This window comes from Salvelinus namaycush, chromosome 22 (genome assembly GCF_016432855.1).
Source record: "Salvelinus namaycush isolate Seneca chromosome 22, SaNama_1.0, whole genome shotgun sequence".
Taxonomy (NCBI): domain Eukaryota; kingdom Metazoa; phylum Chordata; class Actinopteri; order Salmoniformes; family Salmonidae; genus Salvelinus; species Salvelinus namaycush.
The window spans coordinates 15,935,738-15,961,760 of NC_052328.1; the positions used below are offsets into that span (position 1 = coordinate 15,935,738).

General features: G+C 43.2%; 1 protein-coding gene across 14 annotated transcripts in view; it reads right to left on the reverse strand.

Annotated features, from left to right (window-relative positions):
• Window positions 1–26,023, reverse strand: part of col13a1 (collagen, type XIII, alpha 1) — a 104,870-nt gene that overhangs the window by 43,181 nt on the left and 35,666 nt on the right. For 6 of the 14 annotated variants that reach the window (XM_038960481.1, XM_038960474.1, XM_038960480.1 and 3 more), the window contains exons 3-6: window positions 12,893–12,937; window positions 10,551–10,558; window positions 5,106–5,132; window positions 1,387–1,422 (exon numbers count right to left, since the gene is read on the reverse strand). In XM_038960481.1, coding sequence (XP_038816409.1) covers window positions 1,387–1,422; window positions 5,106–5,132; window positions 10,551–10,558; window positions 12,893–12,937 — 116 coding nt within the window. The remainder of the gene's footprint in view (window positions 1–1,386; window positions 1,423–5,105; window positions 5,133–10,550; window positions 10,559–12,892; window positions 12,938–26,023) is intronic. The other 8 variants (XM_038960479.1, XM_038960483.1, XM_038960478.1 and 5 more) reach the window with 5 other exon arrangements.

A 26,023-nucleotide genomic window follows, 5' to 3' on the forward strand; every position in this document is an offset into this window, starting at 1 on the left:
TTTGGCATATTTATATATATTTTTTAAACAGAAATACCTTTTTTACATATGTGTTCAAACCCTTTGCTATGAGAACCGAAATTGAGCTCTGAGACAGGATTGTGTCGAGGCACAGACCTGGGGAAGGGTACCAAAAAAGTTCTGCAGCATTAATGGTCCCCAAGAACACAGTGGCCTCCATCATTCTTAAATGGAAGAAGTTTGGAACCACCAACACTATTCCTAGAGCTGGCCACCCGGCCAAACTGAGCAGTCGGGGGAGAAGGGCCTTGGTCAGGGAGGTGAACAACAACTCAATGGTCACTCTGACAGAACTCCAAAGTTCCTCTGAGGAGATGGGAGGACAACCATCTCTGCAGCACTCCACCAATCAGGCCTTTATGGTAGAGTGGCCAGACAGATGCCACTCCTCAGTAAAAGACACATGACATCCCACTTGGAGTTTGCCAAAAGGCACTTAAAGGACTCTCAGATCATGAGAAAAAAAGATTCTCTGGTCTGATGAAACCAAGATTGAACTCTTTGGCCTGAATGCCAAGCGTCACGTCTGGAGGAAACCTGGCACTATCCCTACGGTGAAGCATGTTGGTGGCAGCATCATGCTGTGGGGATGTTTTTCAGCTGCAGGGACTGGGAGACTAGTCAGGATCGAGGCAAAGATGAATGGAGCAAAGTACAGAGAGATCCTTGCAGCAACGCTCCAAATCCAACCTGACAGAGCTTGAGAAGATCTGCAGAGAAGAATGGGAGAAACTCCCCAAATACAGATGTGCCAAGCTTGTAGTGTCATACCCAAGAACACTCGAGGCTGTAATCTCTGCCAAAGGTGCTTCAACAAAGTACTGAGTAAAGTTTTGCAAAAAATTCTAAAAAATTGTTTTTGCTTTGTCATTATGGGGTATTGTGTGTAGATTGATGAGGGGGGGAAATGATTTAATCCTTTTTAGAATAAGGCTGTAACGTAACAACGTAACAACACGTAACAACACGTAACAACGTAACAACACGTAACAACACGTAACAACGTTACAGGGGAATACTTTCCGAATGCACTGTATCTTTAGCTATGTCAAACTATACCAAACCCATTCCTCATTTATCAGTTTTTATCATTTATGAAGGGGCACCAAAGGTTGCATTCTGCAATGGGCCGTACTAAACTTCACAATAATTACATATGCATATATTAAACAATATATGAATTAACAAAGAATGTCAGAAAAATCTTTATCTGGTCATAACCTGAACATTGGTGCCATTTCTCTTCAGTCTTTTCTTTAAAATGTTGAAGACATGCTACTCAAGTGATTACTCAAGCGTCCTCTATTTGGTCAAAGTCCCTTTGTTTCTACACACTACTCGGTTGCACATTCTCATGTCACTCACCAATCTTCCAGGAATTCCCATTGTTCCTTTGTCACCCTAATAAGCAACGCAAAGTCAAGAGGAAAAGGGGTAAACAATTATGAGACGCTCCAGCACTACTACAATCACAGCCAACAGGTTAACTTACAATGAGCTTTCATTCTGTCATGCCCTCAAAATGTAATATTATGCTGTTTCCAGCAAACACAGATTACAGTATGTATTTGTGTTGAAGTTGATGGCAGACGGTCGGGCTTTGTAGGCCAACTCTGATAAAGTCAAGCCTCTGTGGAGCTGTGGAACTATTCCTAAACATGATGGTAGGATGAGCAGTTTTGATGCAGCCATGCCCAGAAGTGTAGGTTCCCTCAAGGCCCATGGCTAGCTACAGTATGCCAGGCCTTGAAAGAAGTCAGTGCAGCAGAGAACAAATGGTGGTCAGAGAACAAGCCTCATCAGGGATTATTTGAAACAAATGTTTCAAAAAGGTAAACATTATGTCATAACTACCTAATATACTGTATTAGATTCACCTAATACTTACACATCAGATACTTGTCAGAGATTAGATTTGCCAGCTGACCACAACTAACAGTGACATTCCCTATGTGACAACTAAAGAACTCTAGTTCCTCATGTATAATTAAATAAATTGCTGGAACATATTGCCCCGTTTTCTTATTTCGCCCATAGAGGGTTATAAGACATCTGGGTGGAAGTCATTAATACTGTATCATGTCTAATTTGGGACACATTGGGTTTAACAGCAATTTGTTTTGTTTGCAACACTGTAAACATCACCAGTGGACGTGACAGTCCATAATGACCTTCCTCCCCCAGGTCATGCTCTTGTCCATCTGCCGCGCATAACCTTTGTTCACACTCTTCTAAATTACCATAAACTCTGGACGCGCTGAAATGATTTATTATGCAAAGGTGTTCATTCCTAAAGCCTCTTAATAGGAGCAACTCGCCCTCTCACTCCCATGACAGGCATCCTGGAGTAGGCTGGCGATGACAGCTTTTTGACGACTCACTCCGATGACGTGTTACGGAAACAAGTTCCAGGTTGGGGCCAGCCCATAAGTCATCACAACGCAACATGTGCTGGATACCTGAATCTGTGAGGGGTGTTGGGTGGAGAGGCCTGGGTTGAACTTCCACTCCCCCCCCGCCCCCCCCCCCCCCCCCCCAGTATAGTATGGACCTAATTAATAACCTAACATGGGTGTTCATCAATATCAAGCTGACTATCTTTCAGTGTGTCCCACTCCTTAAAAAGGTGGTGGCTATTTTGAGGAAATAAAGAGAGTGGTCTAATTACACAAAAACAAACAGCTACAGCTCGCTGTGATTAAAAACAATGATCCCCATACTAGAGCATTGCTATCAGGTCTCTAGAAATATGCTGATTTAAGGCAGTGCTCTATATGCCCTGTCCAAGGTCCTGATTCAAGACACGGCCGTGCAATATCATAACTGCTCAAAATTCCCCCATATTCAGTATAATGCCTTTATAAGGAGCAGAACGAGCAAAAGTGAGACAAACCATTTCCTATGGTCACTTAACGGTGCTTTCCCTCAAACTGTTGATTTCCGAGCATCAGAGGAACAGCCGGCTCTCTAACCTCTATCCCGCACAGGGCCAAGTCAGTTATTGTGCTAGGCAGCATTCCGAGAAATCTCAGACAGAAATCTGAACGCTTCCCACTCTATTACTCAATGTGTGTTCCTTCTATTGTTGAAGTCTTTTGCCCTAAATAAAGATAAGAGTTGAAACGACCACTTTCTCTCCACACACCACCCCCTGTTCCCTATCTCTCTCTCCCCCTGCAGCGCCTGTCACTCCCAGTTTGGGATATAGAGTTGCTGGGGCTGCGGCAGTCTCAAATTCAGTGGTCCCTGACCACACTGCTGAACCCCCTCCGAACACACACACACCTCCCCCTACACCCACTCACACAGTACAGTCAGAATGCAGGACAGGAGGATTTACACAGGGCCTCAGTGGTGCAGTGTGGAGGCCTCTCAGGTGTATTAAAGGAAAAATACACCCAAAAACTATCTTTTGGTATTTGTTTCATTAGTCCATTGTTGACATAGTCCCAAATTTTTTTGCTTGTCAGCAATCAAGTTTTCAAGATACAGTATGTAACTTTCAAAATACAGAAATCATCCCCGTATGATGTATTTTGCATCATATGACGCAAAACGCAGCATCAGATGATGCAAAATGCAACATACGGGGGGATTTCTGTATTTTGAAAATCATATATCTTGAAAACTTGATTTCTGACAAGCAAAACATTCTGGAACTATACCAACAATGGACTAATGAAAAGATAGTTTTTGTGTGGACTTTTCCTTTAGCAAGAGTAATGAGACTCAGCTGGACTATAGCCTAGAGACCAGCACACTCTCAGTCTCCAGACTGACCGCAGTCATAACGGCTCCCCTCACCACCGCTAGCACGGCTTCTGCTTCAACATGCACACAACTCAGACCCCTGCATTACTTTAGATGAGGCGTGACTGAAGGAGGATGTATAGGGTTTCAAAGTATTATGATAGTAAACAAGCATCTTAATGTGATAATTATGTGAAGATATTGTGAAATGTGCTAATAGATCACATGAATATACAGCAGGCTCCAAGTAGAAAAAAAAGTGAAGTGTAATTGTGACAGGACTGTATGGAGCTCACGTCCTTTGATTAATCACAAAAGGAAAAAGCGCTTAGAGTTCATACATCACACAAGGTGGTTTTGCGCTTTTGTTCAAAGCTCAAATCTGACATACAACACTATGGAAAAAGGGGAGAAATGACTGATTCGAATGCAGACAAGTTCCCTCTCCAAAACCACATCCTTCCCAAGAAGAGGAGAGAGCACTTCTGATATAATGACCAGTTCTTTGACAGCATCATCAATCAAAAAACCTGGAAGGGATCACATCTGAACTTTGACAAAACCTGTCAGCTAATCTCCCTTGAAAAGCTCGTCCTGTGAGCCGTCTATTCAACTTCAGACTGTTTTATGGGCCTGTTTCACCAGTGAGCCTGAAAGGACTGAGAAGGGTTCACAGGTTGGAGCTGGTAGCTGGGTCAAAGGTCAGATCTAAGATGGCCTCCTGTTGCCATGCTATGATGGAGACCATGTGGATTTGGCTGGTTGGGAGTTAGTCATGTTAGAGCTGGGTAACCAGGAAGCTGACAGGGACACAGTAAGCAAAGAGCTAGGCAAAAGAGGGTCTGAGGTGATACCAAAACTACAGTACTTATGTCTGGGACGCTCTGTGGAGGTCTCTCATTCTTATACAATTGGGTTTCTAATGGGCTGTTCATGAAAAGGGGCATAACCTTTTCAATGCAAATTATATGTCCAATCTAAATGTAGTATAAGTAAAGACAACTGCAAATCTTATTGAATGCATTGTATGTCTACAAAGTATTCAAACTCACACAAAGGAGTGTATAAACTGTGCATATAATGCACTCAGTCCCTCTGTTGAGCAGATATCTCCGAGGTATCTTAGCTGAGAAGTTGTCAATCACAGTAAATACAGATGGATTCATTTGAAGTCATCAAACTCCTGGGTTGATTGTCCTCTATGTGTGTTTTCCAATGATCATACATTGAATTTGGATATTATCCTGGGACAAAAACAACTTCTCACTAGAGCGATCAGAGAGATCTCAAAACACACAGACAGAACGAAAGACAGACAGTTAAAAGACAGTTACCGGAAAGCCTGATCGTCCGGGTGGACCCTGAAAAGGGGTGAGAGAAATGGATACAAAATAGAAAGTGAACTTGACATTATTACAGAAAAAGTTCACATCACACTGATCCAGGCCAGAATAAAATGGTCAAAAAAGACAATTGTTTTGGGACAGTTTTCTACAGTATTATGTCATTATTTAACTTTCTCATTGCAGAGTATTTGGATTTGATCTAATACTCTATTTAAAAAATGTGTTTTTCAGTGCTCATTGTATTTTGGCAGGTTCAGTTATAACAAGCAGCCATAAAAGAAAACAAAACACACCATTCCACCACAAAATAAGAAACAAATCAAACAATACATCATTTCATTTGGTTTGATAGACCTAATTGATTTGAACCTGTTTAAATCTGAGCAGTTGTTTTGTTCAAAGTATCGGGTACGGTGAGTTAAACCCCCCGCCCCCCTCAAAAAAATAGTCAGAAAATAGAAAGTGACATATCATTTGAAAGCTACATCCTTTTCGAACAGTAATTGGTGACATATTTTATGTCAAACCTAGATTTTCAAATCTCTTATTCTCCAAAATGTAACAATTGAGGCTGCTATATCTCAGGCTCGGTAATAGTCACAGTGTGTCTGACACCGTTATCAGAATCCCACATTTCTTAACTTTCTAACAGTACTAAGCATGTGTTTGTAGGACTTTTTTAACTGAATTGTACTTTATGAGGGTAGTATACAATATCATGCATCATTTAAAGAGTTGAACAGGTTAAAGAGCTGATAACATGCTTATTTAAGTTGAGAATGAATCATAAACCATAGCAGTTGAAGTTTAAGGTATTCCTTATCTATAATATACTGTAGATTCTCATCAACATTAAAGAACATACCATAAAATCAATGCATTTCAATCAGCATGTAAATGCATGCCAAGACAGGTCTTGTAAGAAGGCATGCCATGGATTCATCTATGTACGTTCTTTATTCAGCTGGTGGCTAAGTTGAATGGAAGAAAAAAAATTCCCCTTAGGCTTAGCGTCTTGAACAACCAACAAAAGCCATAAGGATGTCCGATACAGCGTTCAATGTTGCCAAAGGAACATTTCCTCCAATATTGTGTGTTTTGTTTTCAGTGAGCTACGGAAACATAAATCAATAGCCCTTATGTCTGTGTTGTTTCAGCAAAGGACACAGCACTAATTACTGGTCGGACGGAACAGGAACCCTTGACATTTCCCAAAGCCACTGGCCATTGTTTGTCCACAGAGGAGTATGTCATCTCTATGGAGGAGTTCTAGGGCTTACAGACTGACATTTTGACTCTATTCTTCCCTGAAAAGCCAACAAGAGTCATGGCTGTGTCTGCTTCCTATACTGAGTGTGTGGGCCACTATTGGCCAACCGTTCCAGACAGGAAGTCATTCATCTTGCATCAACAATCCATCGAAAATCCTAAAGGGAAGATATGCTATCACACGCCCCATCTCCTCTCAGAATGTTATTTAATCTTCTTTAGTTAAGCAACATTTTATAGATCTGGGGAGTGAATCAAGTGGCTGCTGTTAGAAAGCCTAATGATTGGTGCTTCTGTGGAGCACCTTGCATGGTCCTGGAGGTCTGGGGCAGAGCTGAGGTGAGGTGCAGGGCCAGGTACTGAGTGAGAACACACTGCACATGGGTGTCTGTCTGCTTGCCTGCTACAGGGCCTCTAGGGGCCGTCTGCAGGGGTCAGGGGTGCCCTACCTCCGGAAGAAACCTCTCATTGGAATTATGCTGTAACCTGGCACATGTGGCTCCCATTTGGGCCGGGTGCTAGTGGACGAATGAGAGGGCCTCCGCTAGGGGCTTCCGTGGCCCCTGGGGCCTCTCTGTAACCTTAGTAGTGAGGGTTGAGGTGTGGGAGAGAGGTTTGGACTTCATTACTTCCCTCAGACACTGGCAGCAGCAGGATTTACTGTCGATCTGAAGCTGATTGTTATCTAACCATAAGGCTGCCAGAAAAGGCTAAAAAACGTGTCTGAAAAACAGGTCTGTTAGCAATTCAATTTCAACAATATGTTATTCTCAGACAAATGTACACTTTATAGTGGTCAACTGTGTGTGTTGAGCAATGCTGAACCTGAATCTGAGCTTGAGAACGGTGGAGCTTGGAGAGCTTTTAAGCTGTTTAGTTTCATTTAAGTCTAACGGTGTTTCCCATCAACGCTGATTGTTTTAGAGTGTGTTAAACACACACAGCCACAGGGAGGGCAGGAGGCCAAGCCCCTGTGATGTGACCTATGAAAAATTATAGACTATTATGTTTTTAAAAGGACCAAAGCCCTCGGTTTCGGGGAACAGGAAAGCACCAATTTCATGTCGTTTTACAGTTGCAATCACATGGGTAATTGTGTAAGCATAACATCCCAATTTGAATAGAGGCTAAGATTATTTATACAAATTGTCTGTCCTCAACTCCTCGCTCAATTGTCAAAGGCCACAATATGGATGAGCGTGTTAAGAAAAGCTGAGGCGATTAATCAAACACAGAGGACATTTCTTAAAATACCCTTTTCATATCTAAGCAGTGGTATAAAACTTAACTTGATAAAAAAAATTCACAGTGCTATTCCTTATGTGAAAGTTCACTTGCAGGGTAAGTTCCAGGAGACCTGCGCAATTCTGGCTCTCGTGTATAGCTACACTATATATACAAAAGTATGTGGACACCCCTTCAAATTAGTGGATTCGGCTTTCAATGTGGCGCCGTCATAGGATGCCACCTTTCCAACAAGTCAGTTCATCAAATTTCTGCCCTGCTATAGCTGTCCCGGTCAACTGTAAGTGATGTTATTGTGAAGTGGAAACATCTAGGAGCAACAATGGCTCAGCCGCGAAGTGGTAGGCCACACAAGCTCACAGAATGGGACTGCCGAGTGCTGAAGCACGTAGTGTGTAAAAATCATCTGTCCTCAGTTGCAACACTCAACTATCGAGTTCCAAACTGCCTCTGTAAGCAACGTAAGCACAAGAACTGTTCGTCGGGAGCTTCATGAAATGGGTTTCCATGGCCGAGAAGCCACACACAAGCCTAAGATCACCATGCACAATGGCAAGCGTCGGCTGGAGTGGTGTAAAGCACGCCGCCATTGGACTCTGGAGCCGTGGAAAAGCGTTCACTGGAGTGATGAATCACGCGTCACCATTTGGCAGTCCGACGGATTAACCTGGGTTTTTTCGGACGCCCGAAGAACGCTACCTGCCCGAATGCATAGTGCCAACTGTGCATTTTGGTGGAGGAGGAATAATGGTCTGGGGCTGTTTTTCATGGTTTGAACTAGGCCAGCAGCATACCACCGTGCATCCTGATGCTTGCTTTCCTCTGAAGCTAAGCAGGGTTAGTCCTGGTTGGTCCCTGGATGGGAGATCAGATGCTGCTGGAAGTGGTGTTGGGGGGCCAGACAGGAGGTACTCTTTCCTCTGGTCTAAAAAAATATCCCATTGCCCCAGGGCAATGATTGGGGACATTGCCCTGTGTACGGTGCCGTCTATCGGATGGGATGTTAAACGGGTGTCCAGACTCTCTGTGTTCTCTAAAAGATCCCATGGCACTTATCATAAGAGTAGGGGTGTTAACCCTGGTGTCCTGGCTAAATTCCCAATATGGCCCTCATACCATCATGTCCACCTAATCATCCCCAGCTTCCAATTGGCTCATTCATCCCCCTTCCTCTCCCCCTTAGATCCAGTGAAGGGAAATTTTAACACTACAGGATTCTAGACAATTCTGTGCTTCCAACTTTGTGGAAACAGTTTGGGGAAGGCCCTTTCCTGTTTCAGCATGACAATGCCCCTGTGCACAAAGTGAGGTCCATACACAAATGGTTTGTTGAGATTGGTGTGGAAGAACTTGACTCGACTGCACAGAGCCCTAACCTCAACCCCATTGAACACCTTTGGGATGAATTGGAATTGGAATTGGAATGCAGACTGCGAGCTAAGCCTAATCACCCAGCATCAGCGCCCGACCTCACTAATGCTCATGGCTGAATGGAAGCAAGTCCACGCAGCAATGTTCCAACATCTAGTGGAAAGCCTTCCCAGAAGAGTGGAGGCTGTTGTACCAGCAAAGGGGGGACCAACTCCATAATAATGCCCATGATTTTGGAATGAGATGTTCGACAAGCAGGTGTCCACATACTTTTGGTCATGTAGTGTAAGTGCTTCTTTATGTAATAGTATGAATAGCTAATGCATTTCAAGTGGAAAGGTTTAACACAAAAGTACATAATGGCACTTAACTTCCAAAACGATTCCAACCAGAACTCAAACTTCCACTAAATAATTTGGAAAGGTTCCTTCCTTTGTTCACGTAATGAAAGTATAAGTGACAGCAATGCCTACCCAGTGAAATGTGCATCTACTGTATATCCTCATGCTATCAACTTCGTCATTATGTAATAGCTAACCATTAACTTTTCATCAAGTGTGCAACGCAGCCAACCTGATAGGAGTGTCTTCTTCCGGAACCCACAAACCCACTCCTCCCTGGCCTCCCTGGCTGTCTCTGGCTATACCTGGCCCTGGTCTGGATGTCCATCCCTGCCTGGCTGCTGCTGACTGATCAATCACTGCCATGGCCCGAAGCTAGGCCACGACCTTCACCCTCTCTTAGCACCAGGTCGCAGCTGTGCCCAATTTTAACGCCCTGCCCAAGGTGTTCCATACTGCCCTCCCACAGAACCAGAAGGTTAGCTCTGAGATGCTATGCTAAGGCTGACATGGCTAAGGATCCCTGAGTATTGGCAGGATACAGGGGAGACAGGGAAGACGTGCTCTCAGACATCGGAAAGCTTCTTTGAGTTTTTCAAATAGAGGCATGATGGAGGAGTTTGGGAGTGGAAAACACGCCTGGGCTCCTGACTTCATAAGCACCGTTAAAGACTCCTCAGTGGTCCTATGATTCATATTTTCCAAGGAGTGACATAGTTAAAGGCCTAATAACATCCCCAATGCTATTCATAATGTCAAGTCCACTTGATATTTCACTGAGCCGAACCAGTGAAATGCTTAGCAGTCCTGATAATGTAATTACCGTGCACTAAAAGGAAGAGAGACTTCACATGTATATTTGAATAAGGATAACTGATTAACTTACGAACGCAAAGTTTTTCCACCCCACAAACAATGCTAGAAGGAGCAACTATAATGACCACGTTTAAATAGTTGCCTTGATATGCTCAATGATATGCTTTGAAAATCATCATGTCACCACTCTTTACAAGCTCTCTGCAAACACACCGCACAGCAACACCAAAAGGGTGCATCCATGTAAGATGGGGGGGGGGGGGGGGGGTGCTATCAAACAGAGATTTCACTGGACGTTCAAGGACTTATCCATGGTACAAACACTCCCAAACACAAAAACAGTCACTTTACCACTCTCTGCATGGTCACACAAGGCATCAGGTCTACTTACAGGGGGTCCTGCAAAAGAGAGGGAGAAAGATTCAATTAGTCATTCAGTATAGAAAAACATTGATCAAATTGAGTTAAGTCAATGTGAATTGGAAAGTGTTTCAAGTGTTCCGAAGTTCAGTTTACAGTGGCTGTCTGCTTTTGGATTTGTTCTGGAGCGGTACAATGCCTCACCCTAAAAACCCATCCTGCCATTGACTGATTTATAGAATAGTAAATATCATGACTCAAACATGCCTATTCAATTATGAGAAGGTGTTTTCGCCAATTCCATCTACAAAACACAAATAACAAAAGGTGGATGTCTCATCCAGCCCCGTGAAGGTAAGGAAGACTTCATTAGACCAGTGAGAAAACGAGCTCTTCCAAACTCTTTGTCTAACCACCTTTAAAAGGCATAGAAGGGAGTACTGTATCCACAAAGCGTCTCAGAGTAGAAGCAGCGTAGAACAATCTTATTCATTATGATCTAATATGCAAAACTGATCCTAGATCAGCACTCCTACTCTGAGACTCTTTCTGGATACGGGACCTGTGCACATATAGGCAGGTCATATTTTCCATGTGTCACATCAAGAAAATTGGTGCATAAATCAAAATATTCATTTTGGGAGCCCGACTCCAAAATCGCTCTCAGCCCTCCCATAAGATGGTCATTCCTAGCCTTGAGACATTTCCCCTCCCTGGCAGTGTTGGAAATAGTCTGCCTACCAATTCCTGGATTGATGAGATCAGGGATGGAGAAAGGGAAACTGGTGCCAGGAAGATGCCAAATGACACTACACAGCCTGTAGCCTGAGCCCAACGCCAAACTGGCGTCGCTCCTCAAGAGCTTCCTCCACACCCAGTTAAGATTAATGCACTACTCATTGCATTGACTTTTTCCATTGCGGAGAGACATCTCCACAGACTTCCTTTCTCCTGGAATAAAAAGCACTTTCAATGGAGTTTCTCTTCTCACCATGCTTACTCGAAATCCTAGAAACTGGCTCTTTGAAAATACTTCCCTGAATTAACATTTTATTTTACTCCTACATTGTACTCCATGAGCCCCGCCTGATCGGTTACATAAACCTTTAAAACTCTCATCAGAAAAACATGGCAGGTACAGAGGCAATGTTCCACTATAAATCACAGCCTAGGAGCAGGTATATTTCTTACATTGTGACCACGCCCCCCTCTGACCTTTCAGAAGGCTAATCAGATAGACCTCAGTCACCAGACAGTATCAATTACTGCAAAATCAAGACAGGGTCACAAAAGATGGCGTCACATCAATCACAGAACAGTGAGGAAAATCATTGATGACAAATCCCTTCCCTTTAACGTCACATCAAATCACCAGCATTATCTTCTCAATGGCATATTTGTCTGGTCCTAGTTAAGGATTGTATGAGTAAAATAAATGCCTGAACTGGAAGAAAAAAATAGGACAATGAGGGTTTTCCAGACTGTTTGCATTAAAAACACTGTGAAAAAATGGGAATGGAAGTAGGCACATGATGGTTTGTCTGTTAAATGGTCTGGAGCCCGACAAGTATTCTGTTCAGTGAGGAGGAGACAGAATCCTGGGGCTCAGGATCCTGAGAACCCTGACATGGAGCCACACTGTAATGAAGGAGGCCAGAGTCTAAAGGTCACTCTTAAACCTGACTTATTATACTGCAAGAAGCTGTCACAGACATAAGACAAACACCTCTAAAAGAGGTAGCCGCCCTTACCCAAATGACTCTCCAAACGGACAGAGGGAGTGCAGACTGTCTGGCCTCTCCTACAGGCCTGAGATCAGTCTGACATGAGCAATAACATCCAGGAATAACAGATGATCTGGTCAGGGGTGACAAAACTTTCCCTTTGGGGGCTGCATTATTCTTTCCTGTTTTTTGTGAGGCTTTTCTTCTAGTATTTGAGGAGGATTCTTTCTCAACTTCTGCTGACTATTTTGGACGCTACCCTCGGCTATAGTAAATCTAGGTGCAAGGAATTTCAAACCTGAGTGGGTAAAACCCACAGGAGATGTTTGGTTACACCAGAATGGGCGGTGATCGCGTTCCTGGCTGACACGTTTTGCTTTCACTTCATCACAATGCAGAATCAAAACACTAAACTCAATCTGGTGGAACATTCACCAATATCCTCGCCACAATATATTCCTCAGAAAACACATACACACACTTATTATATTGCTTTCTCAAATAAGGTCATTGTCAGCGTAACATGTGAGAGGAGATTGCTGATTTCATTGAATTTAGTGTGTTTATGATGTTTCTTCACCTGTTTTGTGTTACAGGCCTATAGGTGTCTAATGGACAGTGGAGGGCAGGTACAGTACTGTAAACCTACCTGGATCCCCATTGCGACCTCTCTTTCCCCTCGACCCAGGACGCCCTGGTTGAGAAACAACCGGCAGTTAGTCACCGGTTACACTCCATTCCCACTAAAGCAATATCCCTTTACCCAGGCTGGGCCTACTCATACCAAGCCAACATCTTCACATATTGCACAGTCATTCTAGATCTGTACTGACTGTGTATATGCAGCTCTGAATGTCCTGGAAAGGGATAGTGGCAGCTTATGAAACTAGAAACTACAGAAACTGTGCTGAACTGTGTGTGGAAGTGCTGGCCAGTCTTCAACATGCAGCCAAAAAAAGGAATAATTCAATTAAAAAAGCCAGAAATTAAGCATTGCGTTGCAAGCTCATGCACAACGCTAAGAGACGGGATGCTCGCCAAAGCACGCCCATCCAGCAAAGGCGGAGTCACTGATGGGCGGAGCAAACATTTTGGGGTGCTCCGATAATTATTGTGGGGGTGAGCAGCCCCAGACGCAAAAGCCTAAACCATCTGCACATAAGCATGGGGAAGCAAGCATGGACTCTGATTAAAGCAGCATTCTGGGCTCACCATCACATCCTGTTGGCCAGGTCTGGGACATCTATAGACAACATTGGTACAAAGGCATGGCACTGCAAATATAGCCCATGTGATGGTGCCCACACAACTCCAGTAATACAATGCAGGGGTGCTGAGGTCAAAGCTTTACACGCTACGGGCCAAAGGCGACACATGCAACACAGAGAGACAGACACACACATAAAAGAGGAAGTTGTTTCGATGAAATGATATCGAGCAAGCCAAGCACCAAGCTTCTCTTCAGTCGAGCTAAATGCTGTCAAACTACCACTGACACCTGTTGTCCTGCTTATGTAAGGAGCTGGTTGCGGTCGGAAATGGATGTCTAATGTTGCATGTTTACATGCAATCTCTTGGGCGTGTCCCCATCCCTCACCACTTATAATACATAGTTCAGAGGGCAAGCATCTACCCAACACTGAGCAGTGGAGGCTTCTCGGAGGAGGAATGGGAGGCCCATCCTCCTCAGTAAATTTCATAAAAATAAGAATAGTAAAACATTTAAAAAGTTAGCCTTTTTAGATAAAACTATACTAAATATATTCAAATGGCACCAAATAATTGATTAAAACACACTTTTTGCAATGAAGGTCTACAGTACTCTGTAGGGTAGCACCATGGTGCAGCCGGAGGACAGCTAGCTTCCGTTCTCCTCTGCATACATTGACTTCAATACAAAACCTAGGAGGCTTATGGTTCCCACCCCCTTACACAGTAACTAAGACAACTTCCGGAGGACGTCCTCCAACCTATCAGATCTCTTGCGGAATTAACTGAAATTATGTCCACCGAATCACAGAAGGAATCTAGTACTGAAAGCATAATCTACAGCTAGCTAGCACCGTAGCACATAAAATGTGGTGAGTAGTTCATTCAAAAAGAGAGAAAGACAATAGTTGAATAGTTTTGAGCAAATTCATTTCTTCCAAAATGAAGGAGAAGCAAGAGAGATAGAGAGATTGTCCTTTTTGTTCACTTTCAGTTTCACTTACTTAGCTAGCAAATGCAGCTAGCTAGTTTAGCCTACTCAAACACCCTGCTCAAACAGAGGGATGCTATGTTAGCTAGCTGGCTATGACTATCAGACACAACACTGGAACACTTCCAAGTCACGGTAAGCTTTTGGTTTTACTAATTTATTGTCACTCCTTACTGACTGTACACTGTAACGTTACTGCATGATTGTTGCGGGTTTACTAACGTGTTAATTCTATTAACTATGTTGACTATGACGTTACTTTAGTGAATATGGTGACGACGATGTAGGCTGTGTGTAGCGGTTATGATATGGTTCGGCTTGGAAAGTTTTTTTGCCTGCTCAAATAAAGTGGATGTATTGTGCATTAAAGTCCACACGCGAAGGGAAAAGGTGAGAGGAGGAGAGTGCACAGATGCGAGAAGGAATACAACGCGGCTGCTATGAAAGTGAACTGTGTTTACGTGTGATCAGGGGTGTATTCATTCCACCAATTCTGTTGAAAAACATTTCTTAAATGGAAGCAAATGGAACGAAACAGGGATAAACATACCTGAATTTGTCCAATAGAAACTCTTGTTTGCAACTGTTGGAATAATGATTACATCCTAGATCAGCTAGATGCAGGCAAAAGTGTGCAAGGCGGAATTGAATGTGTCACTGTCTGTCTCGACCTACGTTGTAAACTTTAATTCATAGGCTAGGTTGTAGCAACCTCATGATGGGTATAGGGAAAATTTGAATATCATGTAGTAGCCTTAACCTATCGCTGTTACGTTGAACTGGGTGAATGGAATGTGAATGACAGCCATCCAATATGCTGTAATAGAAAAAATTCCATGCAAATGAAATAATAAATGTCCTCCCTCATCTTAAACAGCACCGACCGCCAGTGACAATGAGCTTTGGTTTGAGTGATAGTTATGTCTGTCTTCAACTCCACGACAGACACAAAGCTTGTTCTCTCTGCACAATGAGAGTTTCAGCGTCACCTCCTCCTACAAAACTAATAACCAAAACACATACTTTTTTTTAGGGGTGGGGGACATTTTCATATCCATCCACAATAACTCAAAACTTCAAAAAGGCTGTCATATCCCTAGCTTGAGGCTAAATTCACATGACCTTTCGTGTCGGTTGAGTACACTAGATCAGAGGCCTATGGGCAGGTGGGTTACCATCTTGAGACGATCTGTGTCCTGCGATATATATCCAGGAATAACCCACGGAATTCCGGTGCTGAAAATACCCTCCCAACCCCCTCTTCCTGAGCCAATCTCCTGGATTCCCTGCTTCTCCAATTGCCCTTGTAAACAAGTGGCCGGCACAAATGTGAAATGTACTGTAAGGGTAGTAGAAAGTTTCCAATGCACTAGACCAGACAGGAGAAACCACTGGGTGATATGGAATAGGCTACAGTGTAAGGACACTGTCTGTTTTAGCCTTATGTAAGATATAGCCAATACCAAGGAGTCAGTCTCATTGGAGATTTTTAGGGTGAGAACCTTACAGCATTCGAAAGAGTCAGCTTTGTGCTGTGGAAAGTCTGGAGCCATGCTATTGAATGGAGCGTGGCAGTGCTAATGCTGAAATAGAACACGCTTCCTCTCATCCTGTTGCATCTTAAAGCAGGGTTGGGTACGGTTGGTCGGCACTTTTATTAAAGATCATTCAGGACAGGTTGATGCTGGAAGTGGTGTCGGAGGGACCAGTAGGGGGCACTGCTTTCAATAGCCAAAAGTACAACAGGGTGTGTGCCACAGCCAGGTGATAATTTAACGATGCTATTTTAGGCAGAAAAAGGGTCAAATTTCATTATCAACAGAACTTGCTCTACCACACACCGAAGGGGCTATCATAAATCGCATAATGCTCAAGCCACGAAACATTCACATTTCCTGATTTTTGAGGGGAAACTAATACTTTGCAGTAACAGTCAATTGATTTTGCTCTCTGCAAATTTACTTTTACACTTTTTCAGTTACAATTATGCAAGCAGAGGACAGGATTTACTCAGGGGTTTGTAACTGTTGAAGAATAAAAAGGGACTGAACTTTTGCACCTCTGTCATTGAGAGAAAAACCTCCACCTCTTATTGAAATCTGGAAAAATCATTCTGCAAAATTCATGCTTCTTCACTATGGTTATATATAACCTTGTCATATATATATAAACTTTCTCGGCTTCCAAATAAAAATATGGATATGCGGCTGGTCCAAAAGGCGAGGGAGATTAGTTGACTTCTTTTAAAGAATGGGATTGGCCTCTCCCTGCACCTCTGCACCTCTGCCTTCCTGCCATCCACAGGGAACCAATAAACGCTAACAACGGCCCTATCAGGTTCCCAGCGCTCCACAAAAATATCACATTTAGACAAATCAACAGTTCATCACACATCCCTTCCTCTGCTCATTTCAGCTGGTCCTGGGGAGAGAGTCCTTGTGAAAAGACAGCATGTCTAGAACAGTAGACAGCAAGCCAGAGGGAGCCAATGTTAAGCAGAGAGATCCAATACAGACAGAGGTCCCGCCATCCTCTCAGTGTATCCAAAGGTGACAGTTCACAGACCCGTTCACAAGGAGCCCTTGTAGGTTTGTTGCCTTGTTAAACACGGCTCATAGTTTTAAAGGCGCTAGCGATTTTTTTGGCTCATGCTTCGCTGACGTCATGTTATGAGAAAATGTCACAGTGAAAAGAGGGGAGGCCAATGTTCATGAAAAGATGCTCTATACTACTACTGAGAAATTACTTTTAAACCCCACGAGTGATATTGCTTTGGCCGTCCAACAAAAGCAGAATATTGTGTACACATTTCAATGGAACACAAACATACACATCCAGACACATTTTCTATGTGCCATTTAGTGTATAAGCTTGTTCATGGCGAAGAGGTGGGTGTAGATGCATGGTGGAATGGTTCCATTAGTTACCATGGAACATGGAAGCCATTGGAAAATAACTTTAGATAAAGAGTCAATAAGCTAAGGGGGAGTGGGGGAACCAAATGGTGTACCCCATTTAAATGCCCCACCCCCTCCACTGCCTCCGTCAATGGTTTACATACTGTACTGGCTTCAGAGGCAATGTGCAGAGAGAAGTGACCAGATTGATAGATACATGTATAAGCACTGCAATATCAGACCATGAGAAAATCTTCAAATGCTGTAAAGTAAATTACCATTGTAATAAGAATGACTTTCTGTTGTTGGTTATCAAAGCAGGGTAACACCAATCACAGTAGGCCTGTCTAAATTACCACTGGCCATCTAAGTGGATGGAAAAACAGTTTCAGTGTCAACTTAAACGACCAGATAGAAAGCATGCAGAAAAGATATTGAACTATAAATATATATATACGTTAAATAATACCATCGTTGAGAAGTAACAATCAAATAAAAGCTAGACAGTCAGGTAGAATCAAGCATAAAAAGGGCATTCAGGACACATGACCATTTATTTTGTGTTTGAGCAGAGGAACACAACAATAGCCATGGCAAAATGTATAGAATTTCAATAAATTAGCTTTAAAACTGCAAAATTGTCTCTCAGCTCCATGCCAAACTGTGTAGAATTGCTGGAAATGAGCTTTACAGCAAAAAATGTCTCTACACCGCCAAGATACCTTTCTAGCTAATATACTATGTTTACACATAACTGTCAAATTAAATGTAGAGGTCAAAATAATGAAACTGTCTAACAAATCTATTGATTTTAAAATGTTGATTACTTCTCTTTGCAATTATTATTCACCTGCTGACAAGACGTGACCTCATTTTTTTACTAACATATGATGGTTGCAAGTTTGAAAAGTTTGAAAACCCCTTGATCAGAGCATGGGTAGCTCTGTTACTTTCTGCACACAAATAAAACAGCTTGATTCAGTCCATCACCATTCCTGGAATGTCTGAAAGAGAGAAAATGGGAGCGCACCTATGCCGAATGGCTTGGTTGAGACTGAAATATTTTCCCAAACAACTGTTGGACCAGAGAACGTCACTAAGCCTGAGATTAAATAATTACACAGTGCCTCTTAAAGCAGATCACCACAAAGACGCCATTGTGTTTGTGCCAGAAAAGCCACCATTAATCTGACTTTACCATTATTCTCCCAAATTGCTCTTGGGAGGGAGAGCAATACATTTAAAAGTTGAACAGCCCTCCAGACTGGGCAGAAAGGCTTCCTCCACTCCATTGAAGTGAGTGGTTTAATGGAGAGGTGCATAAATCTCCCTTTGTTTCTACAACCGCCATATTTTCCTCTATTTAAATCATGGACTTGAAACAGCAACAAATGAATTGTGGCTCCAGTGGAATCTAGTTCCAATTACAGGTTCTGGATAAATTCCAAGAGCAGGATATGTTTCAGGGGTGTCAAACTCATTCCATGGAGGGCCTAGTGTTTGTGGGTTTTTGGTTTATCCTTCCAATTAAGACCTAGACAACCAAGTGAGGGGAGTTCTTTACTAATTAGTGACCTTAATTCATCAATCAAGTACAAGGGAGGAGCGAAAACCCGCAGACACTCGGCCCTTTGTGGAATGAGTTTGACACATGTAATCTATTTGAACACCCTCAGATAGCTGTTCCCGTCCACTTTTGACTTGTGAGTACTGTATGTACTTGCAGTATATTAATGGTTTTGCATGTCTAGTGATGAAAGATACTATAAATGTAGGCTGCTGTACATTAGTATTTATTTTTGGTGTTCCTATGAATGGCAGCCACTAGTGTCCATGCCCTCACCAGCACGACAAGCCATGTAGTCAGCCTGGAACGCACCCACTGGCTTGAAAAACGAATGCAAGCACAGCTGACTTCAATAGGCTCATTAAGGGTGTGGCTGGCTACTCAATCAGCCACCACACTTATCAGCTGCTTGGTTCCCTCACTAGAGAGAGTGAGAGGCCTGAGAGCATGGGTAGCTCTGTTTGCTGAACATTTAGGTTGTAAAATTCTTGGCAATAGAAGTGCTTTTGTTTTGAATTTACCCTCTATTTGAAACCTAGCCTAGTTCTGGTCAGTGGCACCACACCTCCCCACTGGCTTCCACATTTGGTGGAAAATGCTGGCAGAGGCCTACTGGATGACTTTGAGCTAGGTTGTGTTTCTGGTACATCGCTCCTTGGAGGCATGGTGAGTTGTTTTGGGGTTTAGATGGCAAAGACACGATAACTGCAAGTATGGTGCCTGTACCTAGGGGTGTGTGAGTGGCTGGAAGAAAATGGTGCAAGGTACCTTCTGGACTTCATGTAAGATGAAAAGGTCACTCAAGGCTGTTCATGTCATGCGCTTCTACCTTAGGAGAAGAATTGGTGGGCTGAAGATGAACAGCAAAGCACTTTTGATCTCCCCCTTTTCACAATAAGTCTACTAGTGTCCCTGAAGACCTCCCTGGTCTGTATGAATGGTGGGAATGGTGTGGAGAAACCACACACCATTTGACTCTGTGCCCTTGCTGTCGTGATGACTGGTGTGGCAGCTGTGAAATGGATTGACAACAGTGAAAATTATGCCCACATCCCATGGATCCTGAGGCCCATGCGGTCTTACTGAAGATGATTGACGCTTCTACAATAGTTGTGACCACACCAAAACATCGTTAAGGACGTGGCGGAAGTTCTATCAGACTCACTCTGCAGAAGAAGACTTTCCTTCCATGGTGGCCTGCTGGAACTGACTCACTGCTGGCCTGTTCAGTGTCAACCAGAAGCGCCTGCACAATCACTGCCCTCATGCCCTAAAGAAGTCCTGTGCCACTGGGGCTGCCACAGAACAAATCCTCTACCCTACTACTGGGGCGCCACTACAAGCCATGTGGTCAGCCTGGAATGCGCCCATCAGCTTGAAGCCTTGGGATGGGTCATCTGCGAGCCTTCCTCATGAGAAGGAAGTGTGGCGCCGTGAGGGGCACCAGCACCACAAGCCATTTAGTCAGCCTGGTATGCACCCACTGGCATGAGAACACAGGCACAGCTAACTTCAAAAGGCTCATTAAGGGTGTGGCTTGCTACTCGATCAGCCACCACACTTATCAGCTGCTGGTTTCGCATGAGAGTGAGGCCTGAGAGAGCAGGTAGCTCTGTTTGAAAGTTATTTGCTGAACATTTGAAGTTAATTTAGGTTGTAACCTTTTTATAGGGTAAATTCAAAACAGAGCTTTTATTGCCTATCATGAGCCTCTGTACTATAAACCTTGTTCTGAGTCCAATCCTACAAATCAGGTTTGAGGAGTTAGCGAGGTAACTTTGGTCAACTGAGTTCACGGTACCACGAAAGTAGCTCACTTTTTAGCCAGGCACATTTATATGGCAACGAATCCTTCAGAACTAACCTGCTCTGGAGTAGGCTAATACATTTATCCTGAAAGAAGTTTCTAAACCACGAGTTGGGGACCAAAGTAATCAGATACCCTCCCTCATGCAAAGAATGTCAACATCTCCTTAATTTGAGCAATATGATTTATTAAATATTTAATTAAGAGTCTATGACTTGGGTGGCTGGAGTCTTTGACCATTTTTAAAACCTTCCTCTGACACCGCCTGGTATAGAGGTCCTGGATGGCAGGGAGCTCGGCCCCAGTGATGTAGTGGGCCATACGCACTACCTTCTGTAGCGTCACGCAACCAACCATAGTAGAAACATAATCCATAGATGGCAGTTCCCATTCAAGTCAAGACTGGCAGCCATTGTTAGTATACACATGAGTTTAACAGTCAAATTGCCAGGATAAGAGGTTCCAAACACTTTTATTGATTCTACTGTATGTCTGGCCACAACGCAACAAGCTGTTCCACAGAAGGTGCAATAGGAGTGTGATAAGCACACCAAAGACGGCATTAACAATGGCACTTCTAAAAGCCTATTTCACACCATTGCCTTCTGAATTTGCAAGATAATCTTTCTTTCATTCACCACAAACGAAAACGTGGCACTGACTCGCCCATGGATTGATGTTCCAGCATTGTCTCAATTAAGAGGGTGCCATTCAATTAGCCATGTGCGACAATGCAAGCCTGCTAGAGTTGGCAGCAAGAGGATGAGCAATATCCATCACCGTAGTATGGATGAAGCCTGACCTGGAATGTGAAGCTAACTGAAGCTGGCTAGCTTTATAAAAGCCTGAGTAGATCTAGCTTGCTTTGTAGTATACCACTCTAGTCAGTGGCAGTACAACTCCCCACTGGCTGCCACACTATGTAACTAACACTGTACCCAGAGCATTTGAAACATACATTTAAAGCATAAACTATGTCATTAGACAATTAGATTAAACAGCAGTGCTGCAGGATACAAGGTTACAATTCCCTGACTTGCTAATTCACATAATCATTGGAAATACACCATCAGGCTTTTGCAACTGAGCATTGGTTTTAATGAGGGTTCACCCTGTCTCCTCTTTAATTGACTTAATAGCGGGTTTGCATTCAAATTGCACTGAAGTTTCATTCAAGCTGACATGATTTTCTTTTGTACAGACTGAGCTGTTGTTGGACCTTAAGGGGGGAAAAAAACAATTTGACTTCATTGCCAGAGGAGGCCTTTGAAAAGACAGCAATGTGAAATGGAGGGCAACCTCACCTTCTTAAAACACCACAGCTACTGGTCTGCAGTTCAGGCTCACACAAATAAAGCTATGATCAAAAGGGAGAGGATTGTACTAACACCTGCATAATCTGGCAGATGCTAAAGAAATTAGGCTATTACTTACTTTAAAACAGGGAGGGGTCGCGGGAAAAGGGAAAGTCCACCGAGCAAATACGTGCTGTGTTTCAGGAGGTTTTACCAGCGAACTCCTCAACGCCTTCTCAAGGATGCTCCCACTGTAACCCTAGAAGGCCTTAATGTAGCTGTTAAATAACCTTCACAAGTCCACGGGCCTGTCATGAAAACCAATATGTCATGCACTGCGCACTTCCTAAGCTGTTTGTTATCGGCCAAAGGAAACAACCCATTGGAGTGATTTGAATGCATGGCTGGGAGAGCACGTGGCAGCTACATTTCATTTGCTTATGTTTAAAAACATCAGGAGTTATTTGGACATTATCCTGTGGTTTTTGGACCGGGGCCCAAAGTGGGTGAGTTTAGTCTTGTCAGAGGTGGAGAGGTTTAAGGGCAGACCCAGTTTGCTAGGGTTTATTGGGAGGGATATGGTATGGTACTGTACAGCTAAATACAATGCTTGATACAAAATTACTGGAGCAAACAGCCTATGATAGATGATAGGGAATCTATGTGTTAGGGCTCTCTTTATTTCCTCTCGTCTGATGGAGCAATTGCGATTATTTACTACTTCCCCAAATAAAATGCTTAGGTCTTGATATTACCTCGGGAAAGCTTACGTCAATCTGTCCAAATAGTTTGCCGCCGAAAGGTTACCTCGATGCCAGTACCTACATTTGGATTGGGAACAATAACATCAATTTACAGTACTTCCTCTCTTACAGCCTTTTAATAATAGGCCTGGCACATGTGCATGGTGGGCCATAGAGCATACGACTGTTAGCTACAGTACGTAGCTAGCGGCAACAAGGCGCCATGCTCTTCCCCTTGTCCACACAGGCAGGAGGCGTCAATGAGAGGAAACCCCAGCACTTCTTGACCCACGAACACATTATTTACCCAAGAAAAATGGCAACGTGGGTCAGGTTAAAACAACATCTCTACAACGGGGGACAAAACATTTGAAATGTTTTATGCTTCCAACAGTAAATGTATTATGCAAGCTAGCATTCCTCCATTCATCCTTTCAGGGCTAATGTATATGCATATCCACTGCCGGCTTTGCTGAGAGATGGATCTGAGACATGATCTAGGCGTGTGTTATTGTTTTCAAGATCTGATGAATGAATCAACAGTTGACCCCTGTAAATACAGACCTACGAAAACAAACAAGGTAAGGTCCATAAACCATATCAACAGGTCGCCAAGACATATCTATGGAATATTTTGTCATGTCTGCAAATGGGTGTTATGCATACAATTCGAGTGTTTCAAGAGTTATGAATATGTAAGACCTTGCAGTTGATGTGTACTCTTATAATCCTTCGTTTTTTCAAGCTGACATTATGGATTTACTGCTAAGAACCTTTTCTTGGCTGTGACCACCAAGGGTTGCTGCAGTTAGCATATTATATATGACATCAGTGCACCATATATCTCAGTGTGCTGCTGACATAAATCATCATTTGGTCCAAATCCCAGCTTGACTTCTACATGACAATTAGTCATATTCATAATCTCTCCAGCTCTTAAACAACCAAAACAAGCTTGTTAGGTTCCCTGAGGTTCCACTTCCATAACGACTTCTCTCATCTTTCAGTGCTGAGTTAGACAAATGCATTCACCCAGCTAAGACACACTGGTAATGTGACATAGCACAGACATCAGAACTCTCCTAGGACCACCGGGTTGGAGGCTCAATCCCCACTTCAATTCATAACCAATGACTCTGCTGCCAAGAGCAAAAATGAGGTGCAATGTGGATTTTAGGAGCCAATGCCTCTTCCTATAGGGTTACAAGAGAAAGAAGGAGGGGGTTGCCGTGCTTGAAGTTATTAAAACAGAAGCTCCGAGAGCAGACATTGGTTGCATTGCTGAAATAAATGGGGAAGAACTCAATGTCTTTACCATGTGTGCCGAAGGGTTGGCATTTGGCCAGCTTTACACTACACACCGAGCAGAGTGTTAAAAGGGGCTTTAAATGAGTATTGGCTGTTGGATAATTAGAAAAACAGAGCCAGCAGTGGTATAAACAAACCAAATCTTACCTGCTTAAAGGGACCAAAACACGGCCTGAGTTTGATTATAAGAGGAACAACCCCGAATTGTAGGCCTACAAATCTAGAAAGGAAAAACAGTGTACGAGCAAAAATATTTGACCATGTCTTAAAAGATTTGTATCTCTATGTGTTTGATATTTGAGCAGTAAAGACTGTCAGAGGTAATAAAGCTAACTGCCAGTGCCTGGGGTAATCTCCATGTACACCAGAATGTATCCAGCCCCGATGCTAGAGTTATTACCAGTTGGACACCAATGTGCACCGAGTCCTTGAAGTGTTCCTGCAGCTCGGAGAACAGTAAGATGAGCTTGGGATTCTATCTAAGCTCCTGCCGGGCCTATTTTGCCTCACAGAAAAATGGCTGCAAAACTTGGCCTTCAGATACTCTGAAATAATACCCTGTCCACAAACTGCCCCGTCTCTCTCCCTCCCTAATGGTCCCTCGTGTCCCCTGCCTCACTATCTGAGGACCCTGAAAGTCAGAAAAGAGCTAGAATTAGGAAAGCATCCAGTGTTCCAACCACAGGTATGCAGCCACATCTACAGTATGTTACAATGTCAGGAGCTGAGAAAAGGTCCATTGCACTAAGTCTGCTGTTTGTCATTAGCGTGGACACCGCAATGTCACAAGTTGAGGCTCATGTGTTGGAAATGTGTTGGAAACTGTCATCGGGCTCATTAGTCAAAGCAGTGGATTCTGTGGCCAAACAAATGAATCAAACACACTGAGCTGTGATGGCTGTAAACAATCTACTAACATTTCAAAACAATGCAGCAACACTTAACTTCATCGCTTAAAGGAAATTTCCACCCAAAAACAATGTTTTGCTATTTGTTTCATTAGTCCATTGTTGACATATTCCCAATCAAGTTTTCAAGACATGTAACTTTCAAATACAGAAATCCTCCCCATATGATGCATTTTGCATTATATGATGCAAAACGCAGCAGCATGTGACGCAAAATACATCCTTACGGGGATGATTTCTGTATTTTGAAAGTGACATACTGTATCTTGAAAACTTGATTGCTGACAAGCAAAACATTTTGGGACTATGTCAACAATGGACTAATGAAACAAATACCAAAAGATAGTTTTTGGGTGGAGTTTTCCATTAATCTCGTTGTGAAGTGATGCTGAGTTTGAGACATACCTGTGAGGGAATGAAAATAAGAACTGCGCAAAGAAAAGTGGTCTAGTGTGGCTTCTGAGAAATAAAGAATTATGTCCTGTCTGTCTACGAAGCTCGGGTCAGTCACTCTGTATTTTCCCATAAAGAATGTTTATTGGTGCTGCTATATAATTTCCACGAATTATGACCAAGCACATTCAGACCAAGATGGAGGACTTCAGACCACAGGATATCACTGCACTTCCCCTGAGAAATATCAAGACTGTGCCCAATCAATTGTCTATTTCTGTCCCCCCAAACAGAATATCAAAATAAACACAGGCCTGATGAAGGATGACATGTCAACTGCAAAGACAAACAAAGTGAAAACCCAAATCACACGAAAGCATCAGGTTTCGTCCTCGAGAAGGTGGAAGCCTAAATGGGAAAAACAGACTTGGCCGCAAACACAAGCGTACGTCCAGCAGAGTGGAGTTATGACTGACAAGACATTCTTACATTCCTTCAACCACAACCCCCCTGAACCCCATCTCCCCCCTCCTCACTCCTCCCTCGCCCCCTTTCAGCTGGAACAAAGGTTCTGAGATTTGTCTCATAAAACAAAAAGGATCAAACATGAACCATGCCTAATGCTGCTTGTAAAGTGTTACCGCTATTAGCACCGATGCCTG